Here is a 26,757-nt window from a genome sequence, read left to right on the forward strand (position 1 = left end):
AAATTGTTTGTGCAATTATTTAATGGCCAAAATACATTTTAATTACAAAAAAGTTTTATTATTGATTATGTAGGCCTAATGCTGTGACATTAGATACATCCCCTATTAATTATGAAAATAAAATCCGTAGTATAAAATGGAAATACTCAAATAACTAGTACCTCAAGATTATACTTAAGCTAACTGCTTGAGTAAATGTACCTTCCACGACTGTCGTCCAGTGTATTAGAGGCTAATACTTGTCAAACAGGCAAATACTCGTCATAAACCTAGTTTCAGATTTGTGAAACTTGTTTTGTCATAATATTAAAAGGGCAATATCAAATTGTTTCTGGAGATCATCATAGCCTATAAATCCATGTCTAAAAACAATGTACTATACCTGAACTAGTCAAAACTGGACCCTAAAGACTGTTTTAGCCTTTTTATAGTTATGGAAACAGATAAAAAATATATTAAAAACTGCCATCCTTGAACCTGGACTAAAAGGACACTGGGAACCTGCTGAAGATTTGACAGTAATGTGAAAAGGAGAAAATAGATTTAAAACATGAGTAAAACAAGGTATGCATGACATAACTTTATTTTGGGGAGCCATTGTTACTGATTATTACATTGGTACTGTACTGTGATACTGTATGTGTTCATGTACATCATTTGATAATTGTTCAGAGCCGACAGAAAACAAGGAATGAATCCACCATTATAACAGTTCAGGTTTAATTTATGTTTACCTGATAATAAGTCAGCTGTACATTCAATCACAGCGGTTAGAAAATCAAAAGTTGAACTCACACCATTGCGCCCTGTATGAGGGATCCTCAATGAAGCCCAGGTTTTTAAATAGCCTGTAGGAGACCTCGTTCTCCTCCTCTATGTTGCAGAACACTGGGTAGCCCTCAGCGAAGAGCCTCTTTGCCAAGGTGCTGACCAGGACTTTGGCGTAGCCTCTCCCTCTGTGTTCTGGCAGAGTGTACAATAAGCCCATAGCACAGTAATCATACACCAGAACCCAGGACACCGGCTGGCCCTGGTCGTCAGTGATGCAGCAGGATGGGAAGTTGCTGATGAGGTTTTTAATGTTCATGTAACCCTGCTTGTTCCCTCCGAACTTCCAGGTTTTATTCACCAAGTCAACGTGGGAAAGGTTAAGAGTGGAAATCCTCGATTCAAGCTCACTGTGTAGAGACAAACACAGAGTGGAGAAACAATACTATTAAAAGTTATGTACACATGTCCTTATGAAGCACATTTTAATGATCTGGCTATACCTGTCAACTGCTGGTGGGAGTAGATGGCTGCTGTCTGGCAAATACAGGAGATGCACCGGGACGTGGCCTCGGTTGTTGACTTCTCTGTCAGCAGACACTTCTTTGAGCATGGGGACATGGGAAATGTCACATCCTGTAGGACAAAAATGATTTACATGTTAATACCATTCTGTTATTTTTCTTTGCAAACCAGTAGTGGAGGAAGTATTCACCTCCTTTACTCTGTAAAAATAGCAAAGCCCACACTGCAAAAATACTCTATTACATGTTAAAGTCCTTAATTGAAAATATTAAAGGAACAGTGTAGGATTTGGTGGCATTTGGAGGATTTGCAGATTGCAACCAACTGAGTATCCCTCCGCTCACTCCTCCCTTGCCAAGACTGTGGTAACGTGAGCCGTCGAGTGTAAAACCATGATAACGCCGTTCGCCTCACTCAGAGACCATCCTTACCATGATAACACTACTTTAGGAGCAACGGAAGTCAGACGGCGACAGTTTTGCACTCTGCAGCTCACGTTACCGCAGTTTCATAAACGTGTTGGAGAATTACGGTGGCCTTCAGGTAATGTAAAAACGTGAAAGGCTCTCTCTAGAGCCAGTGTTTGATTTGTCCGTTCTGGGCTACTGCAGAAACATGACGGAGCAACATAGCAGACTTTAGATATGAAGTATAGGTGTAAGAAAATATTGAAAAAATCTAATATTGCAATATTATGTTTTGTGATACTGTATCGATTCTCAAAAACACCGTATTGATTTTTAATTAATAGTTTATGGGTTAATCAATACTTTATTTTATTTTCAAAGAGATGTGCCCTCTCAGTGTATTTGTCCTCTGAAAGTAGTGCTATGATGTTGGATGTTACAGGGACTGTGATAAATGCAAATGCAGATCCCACTGTCCTGATTGCATAAAAAAAGATTTTATACATATGGTGGTGTGTTCTTTCCTAAAATAAGATTTACAAAATCGCAATATATCGCCTTACTTACAGTATCACAAGGGCTAACCCCTGTATCGTGATACATATCATAACGCCAGATTCTTGCCAATACACAGCCCTAATATGAAGGGCTCATTCTAAGCTAATTAAAACACAACGATTCTTCGTTTCAGGTGATTATACACTAATGAAAACACAGTTATCAATATTATATTCCATTTCTGTGAGTATCAAACTTTTATATATTAGGCTGTTATTAAGATTATTATTAGTGATGCATTCATGTTTAACTATCATATTACTGTTAGTTGGTCGAGGTGGCGTTCAAGTGGCTGTATTATATAGCTGTATTGTTATAGCCTATTTACACTAGGCTACACCACTGTTAGATGCAGCAGTGTCTGCAGAGATTTAAACTCACCTGCAATATGAAAAAAAGTGCTCCAGTCAATTGCATTCTCCTCTGTCAGTATTTTCCTTAAAATCTCTTCATCCATGCTGTAGTAAGCCACCTTTTTCATGAACTCCACGGCGCGCTTGTTCTGTGAAGTAAAATGTAGCAATCATGTGGACAAAAAGCATGATGTTTAGGTTACAACGTGTCTAATTCTCCTATGGGATGTGAACTCACCTGGGGGTCAGGTCTGCAAATGATGACCTTAAAGTCAGGCCATGTATCAACGACGACCTCCAATGTGGTTGGTTTCTTCCTGTTAATCCCATATAGGATACCGTAAACCTAAAAACAGAAAATGTTTAGACTATATTTAGGCCTATGAGCTGACATATGGAGGAATGTATTTTAAATAGCTTTCAGCTTGTCTACCTTAAAACTCTTGGGTAAGTGTTTAAGCAGAACTCCTTCAGCAATCTGTAGTTCTTCTGAGTTCAGGACCTTCATGTTTGAGGAGTGAAGCTTCTTTAATGGTGCAGTTTATCCTGCCTGCTGGTTTAAACTGCTCTGTTCCAATAAAAATAGTCTCAGCCTTCATAAATCAATGACAGGCGGTCACCAATCGCAGGCAATGTTACAAAGTGTCTCATAGCAGCTGAGCGGGTCAACTCAAAACAGAAAAATAGTTTGCTACTTTCTGTCTGAAAATTAAAGCTCTTATATTTCTTAGATCCCAAATTGTTTGTGCAATTATTTAATGGCCAAAATACATTTTAATTACAAAAAAGTTGTATTATTGATTATGTAGGCCTAATGCTGTGACATTAGATACATCCCCTATTAATTATAAAAATAAAATCCGTAGTATAAAATGGAAATACTCAAATAACTAGTACCTCAAGACTGTACTTAAGCTAACTGCTTGAGTAAATGTACTTTCCACGACAGTCGTCCAGTGTATTAGAGGCTAATACTTGTCAAACAGGTAAATACTCGTCATAAACCTAGTTTCAGATTTGTGAAACTTTTTTTGTCATAATATTAAAAGGGCAATATCAAATTGTTTCTCGAGACCATCATAGCCTATAAATCCATGTCTAAAAACAATGTACTATACCTAAACTAGTCAAAGCTGGACCCTAAAGACTGTTTTAGCCTTTTTATAGTTATGGAAACAGATAAAAAATACATTAAAAACTGCAGTCCTTGAACCTGGACTAAAAGGACACTGGGAACCTGCTGAAGATTTGACAGTAATGTGAAAAGGAGAAAATAGATTTAAAACATGAGTAAAACAAGGTATGCATGACATATCTTTATTTTGGGGAGCCATTGTTACTGATTATTACATTGGTACTGTACTGTGATACTGTATGTGTTCATGTACATAATTTGATAATTGTTCAGAGCCGACAGAAAACAAGGAATGAATCCACCATTATAACAGTTCAGGTTTAATTTATGTTTACCTGATAATAAGTCAGCTATACATTCAATCACAGTGGTTAGAAAATCAAAAGTTGAATTCCCACCATTGCGCCCTGTATGAGGGATCCTCAATGAAGCCCAGGTTTTTAAATAGCCTGTAGGAGACCTCGTTCTCCTCCTCTATGTTGCAGAACACTGGGTAGCCCTCAGCGAAGAGCCTCTTTGCCAAGGTGCTGGCCAGGACTTTGGCGTAGCCTCTCCCTCTGTGCTCTGGCAGAGTGTGCAAAAAGCCCATAGCACAGGAATCATACATCAGAACCCAGGACACCGGCTGACCCTGGTCGTCAGTGATGCAGCAGGATGGGAAGTTGCTGATGAAGTTTTTAATGTTCATGTAACTTTGCTTGTTCCCTCCGAACTTCCAGGTTTTATTCACCAAGTCAACGTGGGAAAGGTTAAGAGTAGAAATCCTCGATTCAAGCTCACTGTGTAGAGAAACACATTATGATGACCTTTCATTTGAGTGGAGAAACAATACTATTAAACGTTTCACTTTTAAGCAAAGTTATGTACACATGTCCTTATGAAGCACATTTTAATGATCTGGCTATAGGGGAGAGTGGGGTAAGATGAGCCAGTGGTGACCCACCCCCTCTATCTTGGCAACTGTGATTATGTTTTGTCATGTGACCATTATTTTAGGAAGTACCCATCATTTATATCTTGCTGTGATGGAGTTAAGCACATGGGAGAAGTAGTAAGTACTTTTTTACACCAAAAACAGTTTTTTCCCAGTCAAAGTAAATTTTCTGCATGTCAGGAATAATGGATGTTAGGTCAAAGCAAATTTATCCAGGTCTAAAAAAATATATTATACACGTTGGTGATTTACTAAGATATAACACCATGTTAATCCCTTCGTTAAAGATTAGCCTGAATTGCTAAGCTAGGCCATTTTTTCCAAAATGGTAGCTATGGGGCAAAGTGAGCCAAAGGCTATGGGGTAAGTTGAGCCACTGGCTCACTAATATTCTACTGTTATTCCGAGCCACTGGCTCAATTTACCCCACCATAAATTAACCAAATTAATTATCTGATGTATAAAATGGTATTACCGTTGAGTGTTACACAACTTGGTTTGATTTTTTATATGTTAACCTTTATAGAAGAGGGAGATAAAGGAAGTTAAAACAGTTGGTTATAGTGGAACAGCAGAGGCAAAGAGGGTCTTCACAGAAGCTGGCTGAACAGTTCCATGGCCTTACTCCAAAGAAATGCTGTGAACTGGCATTGGAATTGGCAGAAAGAAACAACCTTCCTGTCCCCAACAACTGGAAAGAGAAGGGTTTAGCAGGTAGGCCTAGGTCAAACCAAAGACCAAGACGAAAATCACAGCGTACAGCAGTTCTGAGGAGAGTGATGTTCCCATCCCATTTGATGACACTTCTGAGCATGAGTGTTCTAATGATTAGAGAAGTGAATCAGACATCACAGATCTGTTAGTTGGTGACTTTGTCATAGTAAACTTTGTATCCAAAGGCAGGAGCTACCATTACATTGGCTTGGTTGAGAGCCTGGAGGGCAACGAAGTGAGTGCAAGATTTCTCAGAAGAATCCGGGGGAACACTTGACGTGAGAAGCCCACCTTTGCATTCAAGGAAAAGGATGAGACATCTTTTCCACTGAGTGATGTGCTGAAGGAGCTACCTCAACCTCAAAAGGCTGGAGGAACTGCAAGGAGGGAGCAACAGTTCATATTTCCCTGCAACCTTGACGACTGGAATATAGTCGAATATTGAATGATATTTTGATTTTTCAATGGTCTTGAAACTCACTGGTGGTTTGTTCTCAAAAGTTCATAACTGTGAAACTGTTTGTTAACACACTTATGCTGAGGTTTAAACTTAAAAACTCAGATGTTCAGTTTACCCCACGATGGCTCAACTTACCCACTGACTCGGATCAACTTACCCCTTACCTGGGGCAAGTTGAGCCACAGGAGCACTTTTTTATAGCTTACAGCTTTGTTATAGATGCATGCTGATCATTTCATTTGATAGGAGAGATCCTGAATTTAAGGTTCATGTTTTCATTTTACTTCTGTCTCATTTTTCCTAACCTCGAGGACAGCATAAGTAAAAATTGGCTCATCTTACCCCACTCTCCCCTACCTGTCAACTGCTGGTGGGAGTAGATGGCTGCTGTCTGGCAAATACAGGAGATGCACCGGGATATGGCATCGGTTGTTGACTTCTCTGTCAGCAGACACTTCTTTGAGCATGGGGACATGGGAAATGTCACATCCTGTAGGACAAAAATGATTCACATGTTAATACCATTCTGTTATTTTTCTTTGCAAACCAGTAGTGGAGGAAGTATTCACCTCCTTTACTCTGTAAAAATAGCAAAGCCCACACTGCAAAAATACTCTATTACATGTTAAAGTCCTTAATTGAAAATATTAAAGGAACAGTGTGTAGGATTTGGTGGCATTTGGAGGATTTGCAGATTGCAACCAACTGAGTATCCCTCCGCTCACTCCTCCCTTGCCAAGACTGCGGTAACGTGAGCCATCGAGTGTAAAACCATGATAACGCCGTTCGCCTCACTCAGAGACCATCCTTACCATGATAACACTACTTTAGGAGCAACGGAAGTCAGACGGCGACAGTTTTGCACTCTGCAGCTCACGTTACTGCAGTTTCACAAGCGTCTCTCTAGAGCCAGTGTTTGGTTTGTCCGTTCTGGGCTACTGCAGAAACATGACGGAGCAACATAGCAGACTTTAGATATGAAGTATAGGTGTAAGAAAATATTGAAAAAATCTAATATTGCAATATTATGTTTTGTGATACTGTATCGATTCTCAAAAACACCATATTGATCTTTAATTAATAGTTTATGGGTTAATCAATACTTTATTTTATTTTCAAAGAGATGTGCCCTCTCAGTGTATTTGTCCTCTAAAAGTAGTGCTATGATGTTGGATGTTACAGGGACTGTGATAAATGCAAATGCAGATCTCACTGTCCTGATTGCATGAACAAAGATTTTATACATATGGTGGTGTGTTCTTTCCTAAAATAAGATTTAAAAAATCACAATATATTGCCTTACTTACAGTATCACAAGGGCTAACCCCTGTATCGTGATACATATCATAACGCCAGATTCTTGCCAATACACAGCCCTAATATGAAGGGCTCATTCTAAGCTAACTAAAACACAACGATTCTTCGTTTCAGGTGATTATACACTAATGAAAACACAGTTATCAATATTATATTCCATTTCTGTGAGTATCAAACTTTTATATATTAGGCTGTTATTAAGATTATTATTAGTGATGCATTCATGTTTAACTATCATATTACTGTTAGTTGGTCGAGGTGGCGTTCAAGTGGCTGTATTATATAGCTGTATTGTTATAGCCTATTTACACTAGGCTACACCACTGTTAGATGCAGCAGTGTCTGCAGAGATTTAAACTCACCTGCAATATGAAAAAAAGTGCTCCAGTCAATTGCATTCTCCTCTGTCAGTATTTTCCTTAAAATCTCTTCATCCATGCTGTAGTAAGCCACCTTTTTCATGAACTCCACGGCGCGCTTGTTCTGTGAAGTAAAATGTATTAATCATGTGGACAAAAAGCATGATGTTTAGGTTACAACGTGTCTAATTCTACTATGGGATGTGATCTCACCTTGGGGTCAGGTCTGCAAATGATGACCTTAAAGTCAGGCCATGTATCAACGATGACCTCCTTTGTGGTTGGTTTCTTCCTGTTAATCCCATATAGGATACCGTAAACCTAAAAACAGGAAAAGTTTAGACTATATTTAGGCCTATGAGCTGACATATGGAGGAATGCATTTTAAATAGTTGCAGCTTGACTACCTTAAAACTCTTGGGTAAGTGTTTAAGCAGAACTCCTTCAGCAATCTGTAGTTCTTCTGAGTTCAGGACCTTCATGTTTGAGGAGTGAAGCTTCTTTAATGGTGCAGTTTATCCTGCCTGCTGGTTTAAACTGCTCTGTTCCAATAAAAATAGTCTCAGCCTTCATAAATCATTGACAGGCGGTCACCAATCGCAGGCAATGTTACAAAGTGTCTCATAGCAGCTGAGCGGGTCAACTCAAAACAGAAAAATAGTTTGCTACTTTCTGTCTGAAAATTAAAGCTCTTATATTTCTTAGATCCCAAATTGTTTGTGCAATTATTTAATGGCCAAAATACATTTTAATTACAAAAAAGTTGTATTATTGATTATGTAGGCCTAATGCTGTGACAATAGATACATCCCCTATTAATTATAAAAATAAAATCCGTAGTATAAAATGGAAATACTCAAATAACTAGTACCTCAAGACTGTACTTAAGCTAACTGCTTGAGTAAATGTACTTTCCACGACAGTCGTCCAGTGTATTAGAGGCTAATACTTGTCAAACAGGTAAATACTCGTCATAAACCTAGTTTCAGATTTGTGAAACTTTTTTTGTCATAATATTAAAAGGGCAATATCAAATTGTTTCTCGAGACCATCATAGCCTATAAATCCATGTCTAAAAACAATGTACTATACCTAAACTAGTCAAAGCTGGACCCTAAAGACTGTTTTAGCCTTTTTATAGTTATGGAAACAGATAAAAAATACATTAAAAACTGCAGTCCTTGAACCTGGACTAAAAGGACACTGGGAACCTGCTGAAGATTTGACAGTAATGTGAAAAGGAGAAAATAGATTTAAAACATGAGTAAAACAAGGTATGCATGACATAACTTTATTTTGGGGAGCCATTGTTACTGATTATTACATTGGTACTGTACTGTGATACTGTATGTGTTCATGTACATCATTTGATAATTGTTCAGAGCCGACAGAAAACAAGGAATGAATCCACCATTATAACAGTTCAGGTTTAATTTATGTTTACCTGATAATAAGTCAGCTGTACATTCAATCACAGCGGTTAGAAAATCAAAAGTTGAACTCACACCATTGCGCCCTGTATGAGGGATCCTCAATGAAGCCCAGGTTTTTAAATAGCCTGTAGGAGACCTCGTTCTCCTCCTCTATGTTGCAGTACACTGGGTAGCCCTCAGCGAAGAGCCTCTTTGCCAAGGTGCTGGCCAGGACTTTGGCGTAGCCTCTCCCTCTGTGCTCTGGCAGAGTGTGCAAAAAGCCCATACCACAGTAATCACACACCAGAACCCAGGACACCGGCTGACCCTGGTCGTCAGTGATGCAGCAGGATGGGAAGTTGCTGATGAAGTTTTTAATGTTCATGTAACCCTGCTTGTTCCCTCCGAACTTCCAGGTTTTATTCACCAAGTCAACGTGGGAAAGGTTAAGAGTAGAAATCCTCGATTCAAGCTCACTGTGTAGAGAAACACATTATGATGACCTTTCATTTGAGTGGAGAAACAATACTATTAAACGTTTCACTTTTAAGCAAAGTTATGTACACATGTCCTTATGAAGCACATTTTAATGATCTGGCTATAGGGGAGAGTGGGGTAAGATGAGCCAGTGGTGACCCACCCCCTCTATCTTGGCAACTGTGATTATGTTTTGTCATGTGACCATTATTTTAGGAAGTACCCATCATTTATATCTTGCTGTGATGGAGTTAAGCACATGGGAGAAGTAGTAAGTACTTTTTTACACCAAAAACAGTTTTTTCCCAGTCAAAGTAAATTTTCTGCATGTCAGGAATAATGGATGTTAGGTCAAAGCAAATTTATCCAGGTCTAAAAAAATATATTATACACGTTGGTGATTTACTAAGATATAACACCATGTTAATCCCTTCGTTAAAGATTAGCCTGAATTGCTAAGCTAGGCCATTTTTTCCAAAATGGTAGTGTCGTATCTTTTCTGCGACAGTGCTGTTGAAGTGATGATGAAGGATGCTCCGAGGACACTGTTCTTGCTGGTAAAATAGAGTTTATTACAAACAAGCCACACATGTCATACGGACGTCGCGAGCAGTCCGGAGGCCTCCAGTCGAATATGAAAGTCCTGCAGCTTGGGGGCCCCCGACCACCTTATATCGGGTTCAGGCCCTCCAATCACCGAGCTAAGATATGAACTCATGTCTTAGGTATCTCCTACATGTTTATCTTTCAGCCCCTGGCCTTTGCCCTACTTCTTTCACATATGTTTACAATTAGGGGCCTCTCAGTCCGGCATCAGACCTGAAAATATACCACATATTCCCCCCTTCGAGACTTAACAAAGTCTCGAAAAAATAAGAGAAGAAACATACAGGTGTATTAACATGACAAATTTAACAACCTGTCCTTATTACCATTGAAACAACTTTATGGAGTATAAAAGTGAGAGTGAAAAACCTGTCAGGCAGCTAATCTTTCTTGAACAATGTATTAAACAATGTATACAGGAAAATTCTCTCACGGTCCCTCTGCCAAGGCGACCATACGTCGTACTCCATAACACTGACATGAGGAATTTTTAGCAATTTGTATATGGAAATGATTTAAGCAAATGCATATGGACTCTCAGCAAATTAAAACAAAACAAATGTCCAAAGTCAGGCTGGTCGACCCATCGCACCCTTCTATGAACCTTTTCCTGCCTACCCCACTGTCCCTAAACATCGAGAAAAAGAAAAAGAAAACATCTGAGGTCCCATTATATTTAGAAACCATCATTTCTCAAGCATGTAATACACAAAAAAGAAAATTCCTTTTCAATAACACTAAGGTAACATCTCAGAGAAGACATAAGACTGTATAACGCTGTAGTTTCTCAGCAGCCTTGACGCCGGTGTAGTATCGATGACGTCTTGACTCTGGATGTTGTATCGACAGTCCACGTTCAGAGTTCCTCAGGCCATTCGTATTTTCATGTTTGAAATGTCTGAATCCATTCAGCCCCTCGGAGTCCCTGACAATCCACCACCTTCACAGTGTTCTTCCCCAATATGTTCTAGAATGAAAGAAAAGAAAACCAGTATCTTTTGCATACAGAACAGATACAAATTAAAACATCAAACACAGAATTAGATAAGTAAAAATGTAAATATTGTCCATTAATCATATTGTTCATTTGTTGCCATATCCCCCCTTCGAGACTAAACAAAGTCTCGAAAGAGCAACACAACATCAACACTACAAACTACACAAGCAAAAACAGAGGTAAATAATATGATTATGTTTTAAAATGGATATTCCTCCACCAATTCGATCTTTATGGCGTCATCCTCATCCACGTCCGTGTCAGCTTCGTGTAACAATGGCATCAGCGTTTGATCGCCGGGCAGCACAACTCCAACCCATTTAATTATCATGGCCTTTGCAAAGGTCAACAACAGCGTGCAAAAACAAAACATCACGCACAACGACATAACGAGCGCTACCAAAACCTGAACTAACACTGCTCCTAGTGGCCCCAATTTATCCAGTAACCAAGCATTTGCAGACCATCCCGCGTCTTCTGATGGGCCAAACGCATCTCTTATGTGCTTCAATGCCTCTATGACACTAGTCATATTGTCAGAACTATCAGGAATCAACGTATAGCAAGCATCTCCTGATAAATTTAAAGCAACACATAAGCCCCCTTGTTTGGCCAAAATATAATCAAGAGCCATGTCGTGTTTTAACAATGTTAATCTATGGCTCCTTTGGGTGTTTGACAACATTTCGAAACCTCTTATAGTTTCGTTTGCAAAGCCCTGTAAGGTGTATGTAATGTTGTCGATGTGATCTGCCAAGAACGCTACCCCATACCACGGAAATAAACCTATTCCCCACTTTTCTCCTATACTTATTCTCCAATGGTAAGACTCCAGATTATGAAATTGCGCTAATTCTCTTTTATTCCTACTTCCAGAAGCAACATTAGATTGAGCCTCATCAGATGCTTCTCCCTTCTGGACAGAAAAAACTTCATATGGGAGTTTCAGTGTTGCCATATAGCAACATCCTGTCCACCCGTATGGTAGAAATAGATAAGCATTTTCACCACAAATCCACCAAATATCCCTGAAATTGCCTATAGTCACATTCCCAGGCAACACTTGATGTTCTACCATCAAAGTTCTACTCGGACGCTTTGACACTTGAAAAATCACTTCATACAACTTATTCACATCCTCATCCTCACGCTTTCCTAAATCCATCATATAGCCATCACACTCTGATATTCCCATAAACATTCCAGACCCCTTATTAGTTTCATTTGAGCAAAAACAGTACTTTGCTCTCACAGGTGTCACTTCCATCGGATCAGGTACCGCTGTCATCACATTTTCATGTTGTTCAAGCAAATTCTCATATGGTAAATCTGCCAACCAAGAACAATTCATTCTAGGTTTAAAAAGGTTCACTGATAAAGCCATCACTTTATCCACTGATGACTGCTGTTGATACAAGAGCCATGACAGTACAGAAGATTGACATGCCATAGTTAATGGTTCCGGTACCGCCTCCAAAATTGAAGGCCATGTACCTGGTGTTGGTACTTTCAACACACATGGACCCTTCAATTTCTTGATTGATCTCACTGAGTGTGTTAACTGCTGAAACCATAAATTTCTACCTGCCCATGGGTCTACAATTCCCAACGCTAAAGCATCAAATCCATACGCTTTCCACTTAGCTTCTCTCTTCTGCATTACATGGTTCTGTTCAAACATCTCCTGTGATATCCGATCCGAGTCAACAAACTCCTTTCCCTCATCTACAATATTCCTCTGAACAGTCTCAAATGAATTTCCAACCTTCACTTCCTCAATCTCCTTCCTACTACTCACACTAATCCCCATCTCTAACATAGACTTCCGGCTCTCAATTACCATCTCTTTCACTTTCAAGGATACTTTGTCAAGTGTCTGTGTCACATTCTCCAATTTCCTAGGCGTTAATATTACCGCCAAGGTAGTACTCTGATTGGAAGCATTATCATTATTTATTGATTTCAAATTTAAAGTAGCAGCCTCTATACGTGTGTTATTTACCTTTGCAGTGGTTACTTCAACAGGTCTTAGGTTTGTTATCATAAGTCTCACCTTACGACTTATGTAACTTCCAATCCAAGAGTGGCTAGATGGAACAAATTTAAACTCTGGCTCCCGATATGTACACATATATTCCCCTTCGTCTTCCCGAGTAACGTTGCGCAGGACAAGGGAACAATCATCTTTAATTTTTATCCACCTAACCTCATTATACAAAATATACTTCCTCTGACCACGAGGCACAACGTCATCGTCAGGTCTTGTCAACAACAAATCTTCACCACGACTATTTTCCCATTTGGGAAACAAGTTCCCTCCATTATTCCCTCTTCCACATTGACAAGGAAGGTAAACTGTTCCTCCTAACTTAGCTCTAATCACAGTACTCCAAGGAGGTGACGTTATAGATATCACCTGAGGCGCCTTCGTAGTTACATGTGATTCATTTATACTTTCAATAGCTTTTGCCATTGAAGGAGTAGATTTCTCTTCCATCTGTCCAGCTTTCGTCTGGAGAGTTGATGTCATCGTTGTCAATTCTCTTGTTTCCCCAACCTCTTGTGAATCTATACTCTTATTCCCCCCTAGTATCACTATGCCGATCGTAAAAAGAACACCTGTAATCGCCTTGATCTTCCTGTTGAGGCTTATATACATAGAGACTACAGTCTCCCTCAACCTTCACTCTCCTTTTGTCATTAACTAATGTATATTTCCCTACTGGTACTGTCTCTGACAGATCTAGGATCTTACCATGGCTATCTTCCCACTGAACTCTGAGTTTCCCTTTACCACTATTTTCTTCTGTACACTGACATGGAAGCCTAACTGACTCTCCCAAGGTTACTTCAACCCTGGTTCTAATAACGGTCTGGTTTGACTCTTCTCCTAACTGGTCTCGGGCTCCTTGGTCTGACTGGATCCCTGGGTTGTCCTGCAGCGGAGTCACCGCCCTTTGATATCTCTGGCGCTTTGCAGGCAACTGAAATAGGCCCTGCTGGGTCTGGGACATGTTGAAAGACAATGTCTCTAAATCTGCTTTCCTGTCCATCAACTGCCGAGTCATTTCTGGCATCATCAGGAATGTGTACAGACACATCAACATTGTCCACCACCTGGGTGATCTCTCCTTCTGAGTTCTGACTCTGGGGATTTTCATGCATCTCCCTCTCTGATGTGTATTCTTCCACATTGTCTTCGGGCTCTCTTGAGCCTTCAACATTCTGGATCAGTGAATGTGGCGCCCCTTCACTTGGTGCTTTGACACAATGTGATAAATAATACCATGTGGGAAACCCCTTGACCTGGACCGCGGTTCCGGTACCGCGAACCACTTCAAACGGTCCCCCACGGCGTTCGTTATACCACTTCCGTCCAAACACCTTCACGAAAACCTGGTCTCCAGGTAGCACTGTGATCCTTTTTTGCTCATCGAGCTTCTCCTGCACCTCCTCCTTAGTTTGCCATTAACGCCAATGGAAGTGCTGCTATCCAGGTTAACCCCGTGTGCTGGCATATTTTGACAATACGATTCTTCAGAACCCCGTTCATTCTCTCAACGATTCCTTGACTACGTGGGCTATAGATTGCCCCAAGACGCTGTTTGATTCCTAATTTTTTGCCAAATCAATTTCACCGTCTTATCCACAAACTCTTTCCCATTGTCTGAGGATATTCGATCTGGAAGTCCCCACCTGCTTATGACCTCTCTGCATAAGAACTTGGCAACCGATTGAGCATCCTTTCGTTTTGTTGGACAGGCCTCAGGCCATCGTGAAAATCTGTCCACCACGACTAGCAGGTACCTTTTCCCTTCAATCGGTTTTATCATGTCAACATAGTCTATAACTAGTTCCCGCATCGGACCTCTTGGAGTTGGGATGTGGCCAGGAGGAACCGGCACTCCCCTCCGAACATTGTTTTTCAGACAGATAGTACACCTGCCTATGACATAATCAATCTGTTCAAGCAAACATGGTGCCCAAAAACCATACTCTTTCGTGATCTTTCTCTTCACTTCCCCCCTTGCAACGTGAGCTAAGCCATGCGCCTCCTGAATCATCAGACCCAACAGGTCTGGAGGTGATAGTACCAGCCCCTCATGAGTTCTCCAAAGTCCAGTAGAATCTCGGGTGGCACCTCGGTCTAGCCACAACTGTTTGTCCATTTCAGGAGCAGCTTCCTGCATTAAAATCACATCTTTGAGTGTAATTTTGTCTTCCAAGTTCACTTCATGCGTGACGAGGAGAACTTTGCCCAATTTATCTGCTCCAGTGACTGCTTTTGCAGCTTCATCAGCCGCTCTGTTCCCTTGTGAAACCCTTGACGCATCCTTCTTATGTGCCGCACATTTAGCTATTGCTATTTCTTTAGGCTTCATCATAGCATGCAACAATTTCATGATCTGGGCGTGATGCTGTATCGGCGAACCATCCGTTTTCTTAAACCCTCGGTTCTTCCACACTGCTCCAAACAAGTGGCACACATTATGTGCATATGCAGAGTCAGTGTATATCGTCACTCGCTTCCCTTCTGCCAACAAACATGCTTCAGTTAGCCCCACCAGCTCAGCAAGTTGTGCAGATGCAGGCTGTGGTATCTCTTCAGCCTTCTCAACTGTAAATCCAGTTCCTTGGGCTTTTACTATCGCATAGCCGGCCCTTAATTTATCGCCCACCCGATAACAAGACCCATCAGTCCAATACTCCAGGTCTACCACATGCAATGGGAGAGCTTGTAAATCTGATCTAAGCCTAGAGTATTTCTCTGCTTCTTGAACACAATCGTGTGGCTCACCGTCTTCTGGAGTTGGCAAATTCTCTGCTGGATTTACCGTAACACACCTTGCTAGGGTAACATCTTCCTGCTCTAAGAGCCTATGATAGTCTCTGAGCCTAGACATGGTCAAGTTGTTCTTACCATAGTTCAAAAGATTTCTTAGACTATGATGTGTAAGAATTGTCACTGGATAACCCATTGTTACAGATGATGCTTTATTGTACATTAGAGAAACTCCCACCATAGCTCTGTAACACAGTGGTAACCCTAGCTCTACTTCTGAATAAGCCGTGGAGTAATACGAAATAGGTTGAGGACTCGTACCCGTACCCGTTGGTTGACAAAGAACTGCACATGCATATTTACCCCCAATGGAAGTAGATACATATAACACAAAATTCTTAGAGTAGTCTGGAATTGCGAGCGCCGGAGCCTCTTGCAACTTCTTTTTTGTCGTTTCAAATGCCAAAAGGCCATCATGTGTCCAGGACAGATTACAGTGTAGCTTAGCATTCCCAGTATCTTTGATCATAGCTCTTAAAGGCCCCGTCAAGCTAGCATAATCCTCAACCCATGCTGAGGAATATCCTGCAATACCAAGGAATGTCATCATCTCTCGGACTGTTCTGGGTTTTGGAGCCTTACGAATAGCCTCCACGTGAATATCAGAGATGCTTCTGTGTCCCTGCGTTATTGTTTGACCCAAATAGATTACCTTCTCCTGACAATACTGCAGTTTCTTCAGAGAGGCCTTGTGGCCCTTCTCTGCCAGTATTTGTAGCAATTTAATTGAGTCCTTTTTGCATGTCTCCTCATCTGGTGAACAAATGATGATGTCGTCCACGTATTGAATTACATTGCTTTTTAGTACCTGCTCTATCCCCTCCAAATCGTCTTTCACTATTTTATTGAAAATGTGAGGACTATGTTTGAATCCTTGTGGCAGTCTCTCATACTCATAAGATTGTCCATTGTACGTGAACCCAAATAACCCTTGGCTTTCCCTACTGAGTGGAACACTGAAAAACGCACCACATAAATCTAACACTGTGAAATGTGTCGCTTTTGGCGGAAGTTGGGCTAGCAAAGTATGTGGATCCGGCACCTCTGCTGGAAAATCAACCACCACTTCATTGACCGCTCTTAGATCATGTGTTAGGCGATATGAATCATCTGGCTTCTTTATCGGCAACAAAGGCGTGTTGCTCTGGGGATCCTGTGTTATCTTCAACACCCCCGCCTTAAGAAGTCCCTCAATCTGTGGTTCAATTCCTCGGATTGCCTCTTCACTCAGTGGATACTGGTTCTTCCACGGTGGTTTGACTCCTGGTCGGAGTTCAACTCTCACTGGTTGAGCTGACTTCACAAGTCCAATATCCGTATTATGCCGAGCCCATAAACATTCTGGAACTTGTTGTAGCATCTCTTCTCTCATTGAGTCTGAGTCCATCTTAGCACTGCAGATGGATTCATGTGTCATTCGCACGGTTTGTGGCTGTCCTAGTCCTTGAGCAGAGATCATAATCTTAATGAATCTCTGATCCTCACTCGTCCAGATGGCAAGATTCTCTGTTACTGGTGTAAAAACAGCTTTTTCAGCCTCCGCCATCATTTCTCCCACTTGCTTCTGGGTATGTTCTTCACGCACCCACAAGGTCACATGTGGGACACTCTTCTCGATATCAAACTCTTTGTCCAAATAGTCATCTTTGTGTATTTTCATAGCTGCTCCTTGTGGTCCCAAAATTATACAGCCTGAATTTATTTGAACTTGTTTTGGTTGTCGGCTCAACCATTCTTCTGCGTTTATTTGAGCATCATCATTGAAATACTGGAGCGTGCAGTGAAATGGATACTCTGGAAGCTTTGCGTCGGGCATATTTGCGGTGATAAACTTTTCCCACAACTTAACCGGCTCAAAAAAATCTGCACTGAGATTTCCAATCCAAAATACTGACGACGCTCCAGTCTCTGTTGTCATCAATAATTGGTGAACCCTCTCGTTCGGCATCTCCACCAGACAGCCGTCTGGCGTGCATTTTATTGTACACCCCAATTTACACATAGCATCTCTTCCCAAAAGCGCAATAGGTGTATGTTCTGATACCAATATGGGTAACGTAATCTTCTTCTTTTTATAGCTGATCTCGATTGGTTTAGTGAGAGGAACTAGCTGTTTTACTCCCTCGAACCCGATTGTCCGAATCAATTGATCAGACATGGGGAGATGTATAGCATCTTCAGGCCGAATACAGGTAAAAGCAGCTCCGCTGTCCGCCATCACTTCCACTGGACGATTATTTACTTTTACCTCTATTGTTGGATCTTCCTCCGGCCCTGATACTACCAGCTGACACCCCCCTCTCGAGTCTTCCGGGCACCCCTAGTAACCAGGTTCCGGGCCCCTGTAAGGGTTCACCGGTCCTCTGGGTGACCTTGATTGGCCCCTGAATCCTCCCCTGAATCCTCCTCTGAAGTTTCCTCCTCTGATGTTTCCTCCGGGCCTGTTGCACTCGCGAGCGAAATGGCCTTGTTGTCCACAAGTATAACATCCGGTTGATTGCTGTTGAAAGTTTGGATTAAACCTTCCTCCTCTTCCGAAATTTCTTTGATCTCTTCCTCTCCAGGGCTGCGCTTGATCAAAGGCTGGCTGTGGGTAGGTGACAACTGGAACCACCGGCGGTGGCTGGAACGCTTGGAGCTGAACCTGGTTCGGCTGTGGTAGTGGTACTATTTGATTTAATGGAGCCTGATTCTGCATAACCAGAGCCTGCTTCTTCTCCATCCTCTTGTTATCCGTCAGTTGTATTTGATTAAGTTTCCTGAGGGTCTCTTGGTCCTGGTCTTTTTGATCATGTTCCTTTTTCCTATACAGCTCCACCTGGTGGGCTATATGATCCGCATAAACCCTCTTTGCCATGCTTCCAAGACCAACCACCTCTGCCAATTTGCTTCTCACTGGCAGGGGCAACCCCTTCTGTATTCTGGTTCGCAAAATCGACTGCTCCATTTGATTCAAATCCGGGTCATTTCCTGTGATACTTCTCCACACTTGATGAACTCTCGACACATAGGCCCTCGGGTTTTCCTCATGTCCCAGTGGATCAATAAAAATATTGTCAGGATGTACGTTTGTCGGAAATGTGTCTTTCAGCGCCCTGCACACTGGGCCTCTACTTGCAGCAAACAGCTCTGAATCATTCACAGCAGTTCCCACATATCGATTAAGTCCAGCTTTCTGTAGAATATCTTCCATAGCGTGAATTCCAATGAGGCAGGCCAAGAGTCTCTTTATATCTCCCATGGCCAGTTGCTCTCCCACTGTGATTTCTTCCAACTTCGAAATCCAAGGATGTGCTCCATCTTCAAGAGTAGGTAACTTTTCGCGTATGTTTGACATATCTGTATTCTGCCAAGGCTTGTACTCCAACTTCCGTCCTCGGATAATGACTGGACAGATTTTTCCAGTCTCCTTCTTGTTTCTTGAGCGCAATGCATATCTCATAGCTGGTTTTGGGGAGCTCTTCTTCTGTAACTCTTTTTTCTGTCTATACAGTTCCTCCAATTGTTCTTCCAACGTTCCTTGGCGATCAGGGCTGGGACTTCTATCCAAGCATGAAAAGCATTCCTCTATGCTTCTTTCGATTTCTCTCATAGTTTTCCGTGCATCCTCTTCATGGCCCTCTTCATGGCCCTCTTCCTCCTCACTGTCATCAGAGTTATCATTTCCTCTTATTTCCGCTCTTGACAACATCCGCCTGACTTCAGGGTCATATCCTCCTCTGCACCCTTCCTGATCGCTTTGGTCACTCTCGTTTCCATGGTCCCGCTTTTGCCTCCTAGACCCAAACTTTGTTTTACTCTTACTTTTGGATCTTGGATACATCGTTATAGTTGTCTCCGCTCGTCCTGTTTCTATTATTCTGTCCTCCTCGTTTCTGATACGGTAGTCACCTTCCTGACTGATCACCGGGATTTGAGGATAGATTTTCTTAGCCATCGTCTTTACCTCATAGGGTGGTGGTCCCATCACAGGGTTCATGTGTGAGAACGATGAATTGGTGTCTTTCCTTAGTTTTTCTGTTTGTTCTGTGTTTTGTTTTATTTCTTCTTCAACTTTATCCCTCTTATCGTTTGCAGCTTTGATCAGTTTCTGTCCCTCATCTTCAAATAACTGGAGAATGCCAAGCTCCACTTGCCTCTTCTCTTTGCGTTTTATCCCCTTTTTTCCCTTCTTTTGCTCAGCTTTGTATGTCGATACAAGTACTAGCATTATTCTAATTACATCTGGGTTAAGCGTCCCCTCTATTGGCCATGGTTGGTCAATTTCAGGCCAGCGTTTGTGCCATTTTTCCGATATTTTTGCAATGTTTGCGATGCCCCTAATTAAAGGATTATTCTTCTGTACTATCTCAACAGGAGTGATTACTTTCGGATTTTTAGTGTTCTTCTTCCCCATTATAACGGCTTCCTTATGTTCCGTTATTGTACTTTAAGAAGTAATTGCTGAAATTAAAAACTACTCAAGGCTTATTTAGATTACTTCCCCCCTTTTTTTTTTTTTTTTTTTTTTTTTAAATCCAATTACCCAATTAATCAATTAACCAATTATCCAATTAACCAATTAACCAATTAACCAATTAACCAATTCTCCAATTAACCAATTAACCAATTGACCAATTAACCAATTAACCAATTAACCAATTAACCAATTCTCAAATCAACCAATTAACCAATCAATCAACTAACCAATCAGTCAATCAACAATTTATCCGATTATCCAACCAATCAGTTAACCAATTATCCAATTAACCAATTGATCAACTAGCCAATCAGTCAATCAACAATTTATCCAATTATCCAACTCCTCAATTAATCAACAAATTAACCAGTCATCTAATCAATCAATATTCAGCTCAAATCTTCAAACAGTCACCACCTTGAATGTCCACCACATCACAGATCAGACAAACTACGCACCATAACATACATGAACATCTGTAATTGTCAGTAGAGGTTAGACTCAACAATCATATGCCATTAATTAATCAAATGCATTCACTGATCAATCCGTTGCCAAGTTTTCTATTAATTCATTTATTTATTTCTCCTAACTGAGCAGGTCAGTTTCCTCTTAGGCTTAATAAATGAAAGCAGGTCCATATGTGTACCATCAATATTGCTTATGACTGAGAACACACACACATATGGAAATGCAGGTTTTGTTTTTGTTAAAGAGTTTGTGTATAAGTTGTACCGGCCTTTTTAGTAGATTGACCTGGAAAGCCTTCCAAGTCGACGTCAGCAATCCCCCCTCCGTGATGTGCCGGCCCTCTGTCTTGTCTCCCGTCTCAATTCTCACTCACCATAAATGACATAACAGACAAGGAACAGGCAATGATTTAGTCTCTTGTGAACCCATAGGTCCCTTTAACAGCATCATACATTATATTCCTAACTTAAACCCCTTATCTAAACATTAAAGAACCCCACTGGACCAAACAGTTCAAATGGCAAAGGAATTTTCTGTATCTCCCAAGAAAGGGTCATCGAAAGGAATTTTGGGAAGAGAGAGAGAGAGAGAGAGAGAGAGAGGGGGTTTCAATCACTCCCCTTCTTAAACGAAGTTCATGGTTTTATACATTCTTTATTCTTATTATTATATGTTTCTATTCTTTTCCAAGGGTTATACGGGTACTGCAGTTACACAACTCCACTTTATTTGTCCTGGTTTATAGTTATTATCTTATGTGTATGCGTTTATCGTAACCAGGCTCATTTCAGTGGCTCATCGTTTTATTCTTTTACTGTATCTCCCGGAAGTCCCTCTTTTGCAGAGAAAACAAGCGTCCACTCCTACCGGCCGTGTCATCACGCCCAACGGCGTGAGTGACAGCGGAGATCCAGAGAGGGTGCGCTTCGATCTCTGATCCAGAGCAATTCCCACAATCAACAGCTTATGTTTTACATTATTTAATTAATTTAGTCTTCTGGAAACAGAAGCTCATGGTTTTAAACAATACATCATTAGTCTTCTAACCATTTTATGGCCCACATCTGGACTCCATCAGCAGCCAAATGTCACACACACATTTACGCACCCACATTTTCCCTTCTGCTCCCCTCAAAGTAAACACACCCCCACCTTTTTTTTTCACTCCAACACTCCAACGCACATACATCCAGACTCCAACGCACACCCATTTTTCTCAACTGCACCCTTCCATCCCAAAGTAAACACGCACCCACATTTTCTTCACTTGAACTTTTAGATATATTCCTATGCATGCTTTCTGCCGCTATTTCCTTACTTTTTCTCGTAAAATTTCTGCTACCCATGAGATGTAAAATTTTCGACGAGAAGCTACTTCTTGAATCACCGTTCGTCAACAGCGTCAGAGTGGTAACTGTCAATCGAATTGTGATTCTACACTCTCCAGTTATTAACTGACCATCAGATGTTGTTTCAGGTTTTAATTTGGCCCATACTACAATGCTCCTCACCTGAGGGCTCTATCCTATCCGATTTGCGGCTTGTCATATGATCATTTCCTTTATTTCCTTTATTTCCTTTATTTCCTTATCTCTCTTAACACTCTTTACATTTATTTATTCAAATTACCTGGATCCAGGTTTCCCAATTTTGTCTTTCTAAGTTAATTCCGGACTATGTCAGAGCCATCGTTACGCAGTGGCTAATATGCATGCGTCTTACCGTTAAGAAGTTTAGGGCCCCTCTTCATTAATCCTGCACGATACTTTTTAACCACCTTATCGTTACCATAAAGCTATTCTAAACTATTCCTTGTATTTCTCATACTTCTTTTCTTCCCTTTATATCTTTTCTCTATTCATTCCCCCTTTTTTCATTAAATTTAGCACGGAGCCTCACTTTAAACATCAAATCAACAGTACATGTCTATAACCAGAAGGTTCTTAATTTACGGTGTGTCCAAACAACTCCACATAACAGCCCCAATTAATGACCAGCATTCAATGAGTGATCTCACCGTTCTGTGAAGTTGTGCTGATGGTCACCTCCGATCCTGTCTCGTGACGCCAAATTATGTCGTATCTTTTCTGCGACAGTGCTGTTGAAGTGATGATGAAGGATGCTCCGAGGACACTGTTCTTGCTGGTAAAATAGAGTTTATTACAAACAAGCCACACATGTCATACGGACGTCGCGAGCAGTCCGGAGGCCTCCAGTCGAATATGAAAGTCCTGCAGCTTGGGGGCCCCCGACCACCTTATATCGGGTTCAGGCCCTCCAATCACCGAGCTAAGATATGAACTCATGTCTTAGGTATCTCCTACATGTTTATCTTTCAGCCCCTGGCCTTTGCCCTACTTCTTTCACATATGTTTACAATTAGGGGCCTCTCAGTCCGGCATCAGACCTGAAAATATACCACAGTAGCTATGGGGCAAAGTGAGCCAAAGGCTATGGGGTAAGTTGAGCCACTGGCTCACTAATATTCTACTGTTATTCCGAGCCACTGGCTCAATTTACCCCACCATAAATTAACCAAATTAATTATCTGATGTATAAAATGGTATTACCGTTGAGTGTTACACAACTTGGTTTGATTTTTTATATGTTAACCTTTATAGAAGAGGGAGATAAAGGAAGTTAAAACAGTTGGTTATAGTGGAACAGCAGAGGCAAAGAGGGTCTTCACAGAAGCTGGCTGAACAGTTCCATGGCCTTACTCCAAAGAAATGCTGTGAACTGGCATTGGAATTGGCAGAAAGAAACAACCTTCCTGTCCCCAACAACTGGAAAGAGAAGGGTTTAGCAGGTAGGCCTAGGTCAAACCAAAGACCAAGACGAAAATCACAGCGTACAGCAGTTCTGAGGAGAGTGATGTTCCCATCCCATTTGATGACACTTCTGAGCATGAGTGTTCTAATGATTAGAGAAGTGAATCAGACATCACAGATCTGTTAGTTGGTGACTTTGTCATAGTAAACTTTGTATCCAAAGGCAGGAGCTACCATTACATTGGCTTGGTTGAGAGCCTGGAGGGCAACGAAGTGAGTGCAAGATTTCTCAGAAGAATCCGGGGGAACACTTGACGTGAGAAGCCCACCTTTGCATTCAAGGAAAAGGATGAGGCATCTTTTCCACTGAGTGATGTGCTGAAGGAGCTACCTCAACCTCAAAAGGCTGGAGGAACTGCAAGGAGGGAGCAACAGTTCATATTTCCCTGCAACCTTGACGACTGGAATATAGTCGAATATTGAATGATATTTTGATTTTTCAATGGTCTTGAAACTCACTGGTGGTTTGTTCTCAAAAGTTCATAACTGTGAAACTGTTTGTTAACACACTTATGCTGAGGTTTAAACTTAAAAACTCAGATGTTCAGTTTACCCCACGATGGCTCAACTTACCCACTGACTCGGATCAACTTACCCCTTACCTGGGGCAAGTTGAGCCACAGGAGCACTTTTTTATAGCTTACAGCTTTGTTATAGATGCATGCTGATCATTTCATTTGATAGGAGAGATCCTGAATTTAAGGTTCATGTTTTCATTTTACTTCTGTCTCATTTTTCCTAACCTCGATGACAGCATAAGTAAAAATTGGCTCATCTTACCCCACTCTCCCCTACCTGTCAACTGCTGGTGGGAGTAGATGGCTGCTGTCTGGCAAATACAGGAGATGCACCGGGATATGGCATCGGTTGTTGACTTCTCTGTCAGCAGACACTTCTTTGAGCATGGGGACATGGGAAATGTCACATCCTGTAGGACAAAAATGATTCACATGTTAATACCATTCTGTTATTTTTCTTTGCAAACCAGTAGTGGAGGAAGTATTCACCTCCTTTACTCTGTAAAAATAGCAAAGCCCACACTGCAAAAATACTCTATTACATGTTAAAGTCCTTAATTGAAAATATTAAAGGAACAGTGTGTAGGATTTGGTGGCATTTGGAGGATTTGCAGATTGCAACCAACTGAGTATCCCTCCGCTCACTCCTCCCTTGCCAAGACTGTGGTAACGTGAGCCATCGAGTGTAAAACCATGATAACGCCGTTCGCCTCACTCAGAGGCCATCCTTACCATGATAACACTACTTTAGGAGCAACGGAAGTCAGACGGCGACAGTTTTGCACTCTGCAGCTCACGTTACTGCAGTTTCACAAGCGTCTCTCTAGAGCCAGTGTTTGGTTTGTCCATTCTGGGCTACTGTAGAAACATGACGGATCAACATGGCAGACTTTAGATATGAAGTATAGGTGTAAGAAAATATTGAAAAAATCTAATATTGCAATATTATGTTTTGTGATACTGTATCAATTCTCAAAAACACCATATTGATCTTTAATTAATAGTTTATGGGTTAATCAATACTTTATTTTATTTTCAAAGAGATGTGCCCTCTCAGTGTATTTGTCCTCTAAAAGTAGTGCTATGATGTTGGATGTTACAGGGACTGTGATAAATGCAAATGCAGATCTCACTGTCCTGATTGCATGAACAAAGATTTTATACATATGGTGGTGTGTTCTTTCCTAAAATAAGATTTAAAAAATCACAATATATTGCCTTACTTACAGTATCACAAGGGCTAACCCCTGTATCGTGATACATATCATAACGCCAGATTCTTGCCAATACACAGCCCTAATATGAAGGGCTCATTCTAAGCTAACTAAAACACAACGATTCTTCGTTTCAGGTGATTATACACTAATGAAAACACAGTTATCAATATTATATTCCATTTCTGTGAGTATCAAACTTTTATATATTAGGCTGTTATTAAGATTATTATTAGTGATGCATTCATGTTTAACTATCATATTACTGTTAGTTGGTCGAGGTGGCGTTCAAGTGGCTGTATTATATAGCTGTATTGTTATAGCCTATTTACACTAGGCTACACCACTGTTAGATGCAGCAGTGTCTGCAGAGATTTAAACTCACCTGCAATATGAAAAAAAGTGCTCCAGTCAATTGCATTCTCCTCTGTCAGTATTTTCCTTAAAATCTCTTCATCCATGCTGTAGTAAGCCACCTTTTTCATGAACTCCACGGCGCGCTTGTTCTGTGAAGTAAAATGTATTAATCATGTGGACAAAAAGCATGATGTTTAGGTTACAACGTGTCCAATTCTCCTATGTGATCTCACCTTGGGGTCAGGTCTGCAAATGATGACCTTAAAGTCAGGCCATGTATCAACGATGACCTCCTTTGTGGTTGGTTTCTTCCTGTTAATCCCATATAGGATACCGTAAACCTAAAAACAGGAAAAATTTAGACTATATTTAGGCCTATGAGCTGACATATTGAGGAATGCATTTTAAATAGTTGCAGCTTGTCTACCTTAAAACTCTTGGGTAAGTGTTTAAGCAGAACTCCTTCAGCAATCTGTAGTTCTTCTGAGTTCAGGACCTTCATGTTTGAGGAGTGAAGCTTCTTTAAATGTCACAGAAATACTTTCATTATTCCTGGTAATGAACAGAATCGACATCGAATCAATAACAACTTTCGTTATGTACAGTATTTTATTTCCAGCGCACATTAAAGCTACCTGCAAATCCAACCAATGAGTACTTCCTGTCCAGATTTCAAAGTAAAGGGTGTGATTAAAGGCAACAGTAGTTTAATATTTGGACTTAGTACTTCTTATACTACTTGCACAATTAATATGAAGTACTTTTACTGTGTACTTTTTCAGTAATCCAATGTCAAAGTCCCCTCTAGAGAACAAGAATAAGACTTTTTTTTCGAAAAGTACACAGTAAAAGTACTTCATAATAATTGTGCAAGTAGTATAAGAAGTACTATGTTAAAATATACCAGATTCATAATTATGATTCATATTGAGGAATGCATTTTAAACAGCTTGCAGCTTGTCTACCTTAAAACTCTTGGGTAAGTGTTTAAGCAGAACTCCTTCAGCAATCTGTAGTTCTTCTGAGTTCAGGACCTTCATGT

The 26,757-nt window shown here is 40.8% G+C and overlaps 2 protein-coding genes across 3 annotated transcripts; both read right to left on the reverse strand.

Annotated features, from left to right (window-relative positions):
• Positions 1-594: 594 nt before the first annotated feature.
• Positions 595-6,669, reverse strand: LOC141774138 (glycine N-acyltransferase-like protein 3). 2 transcript variants are annotated; one of them, XM_074646524.1, is made up of 2 exons: positions 6,212-6,669; positions 595-1,178 (listed from the first exon to the last, which is right to left on the reverse strand). In XM_074646524.1, the coding sequence occupies exons 1-2, from the start codon at positions 6,319-6,321 to the stop codon at positions 779-781; spliced, it is 510 nt and encodes a 169-aa protein (XP_074502625.1). In that variant the 5' UTR covers positions 6,322-6,669; the 3' UTR covers positions 595-778. The 2 variants fall into 2 exon arrangements, with proteins under 2 accessions (XP_074502625.1, XP_074502624.1); XM_074646523.1 differs by lacking the exon at positions 6,212-6,669 and adding an exon at positions 1,272-1,451.
• Positions 6,670-9,018: 2,349 nt separating this feature from the next.
• Positions 9,019-26,217, reverse strand: LOC141773585 (glycine N-acyltransferase-like protein 3). Its single transcript, XM_074645429.1, has 5 exons — positions 26,143-26,217; positions 25,949-26,056; positions 25,744-25,864; positions 24,422-24,554; positions 9,019-9,418 (listed from the first exon to the last, which is right to left on the reverse strand). The coding sequence occupies exons 1-5, from the start codon at positions 26,215-26,217 to the stop codon at positions 9,019-9,021; spliced, it is 837 nt and encodes a 278-aa protein (XP_074501530.1).
• Between the last annotated feature and the right edge of the window lie 540 nt (positions 26,218-26,757).

This window comes from Sebastes fasciatus, chromosome 9 (genome assembly GCF_043250625.1).
Source record: "Sebastes fasciatus isolate fSebFas1 chromosome 9, fSebFas1.pri, whole genome shotgun sequence".
Lineage (NCBI taxonomy): Eukaryota > Metazoa > Chordata > Actinopteri > Perciformes > Sebastidae > Sebastes > Sebastes fasciatus.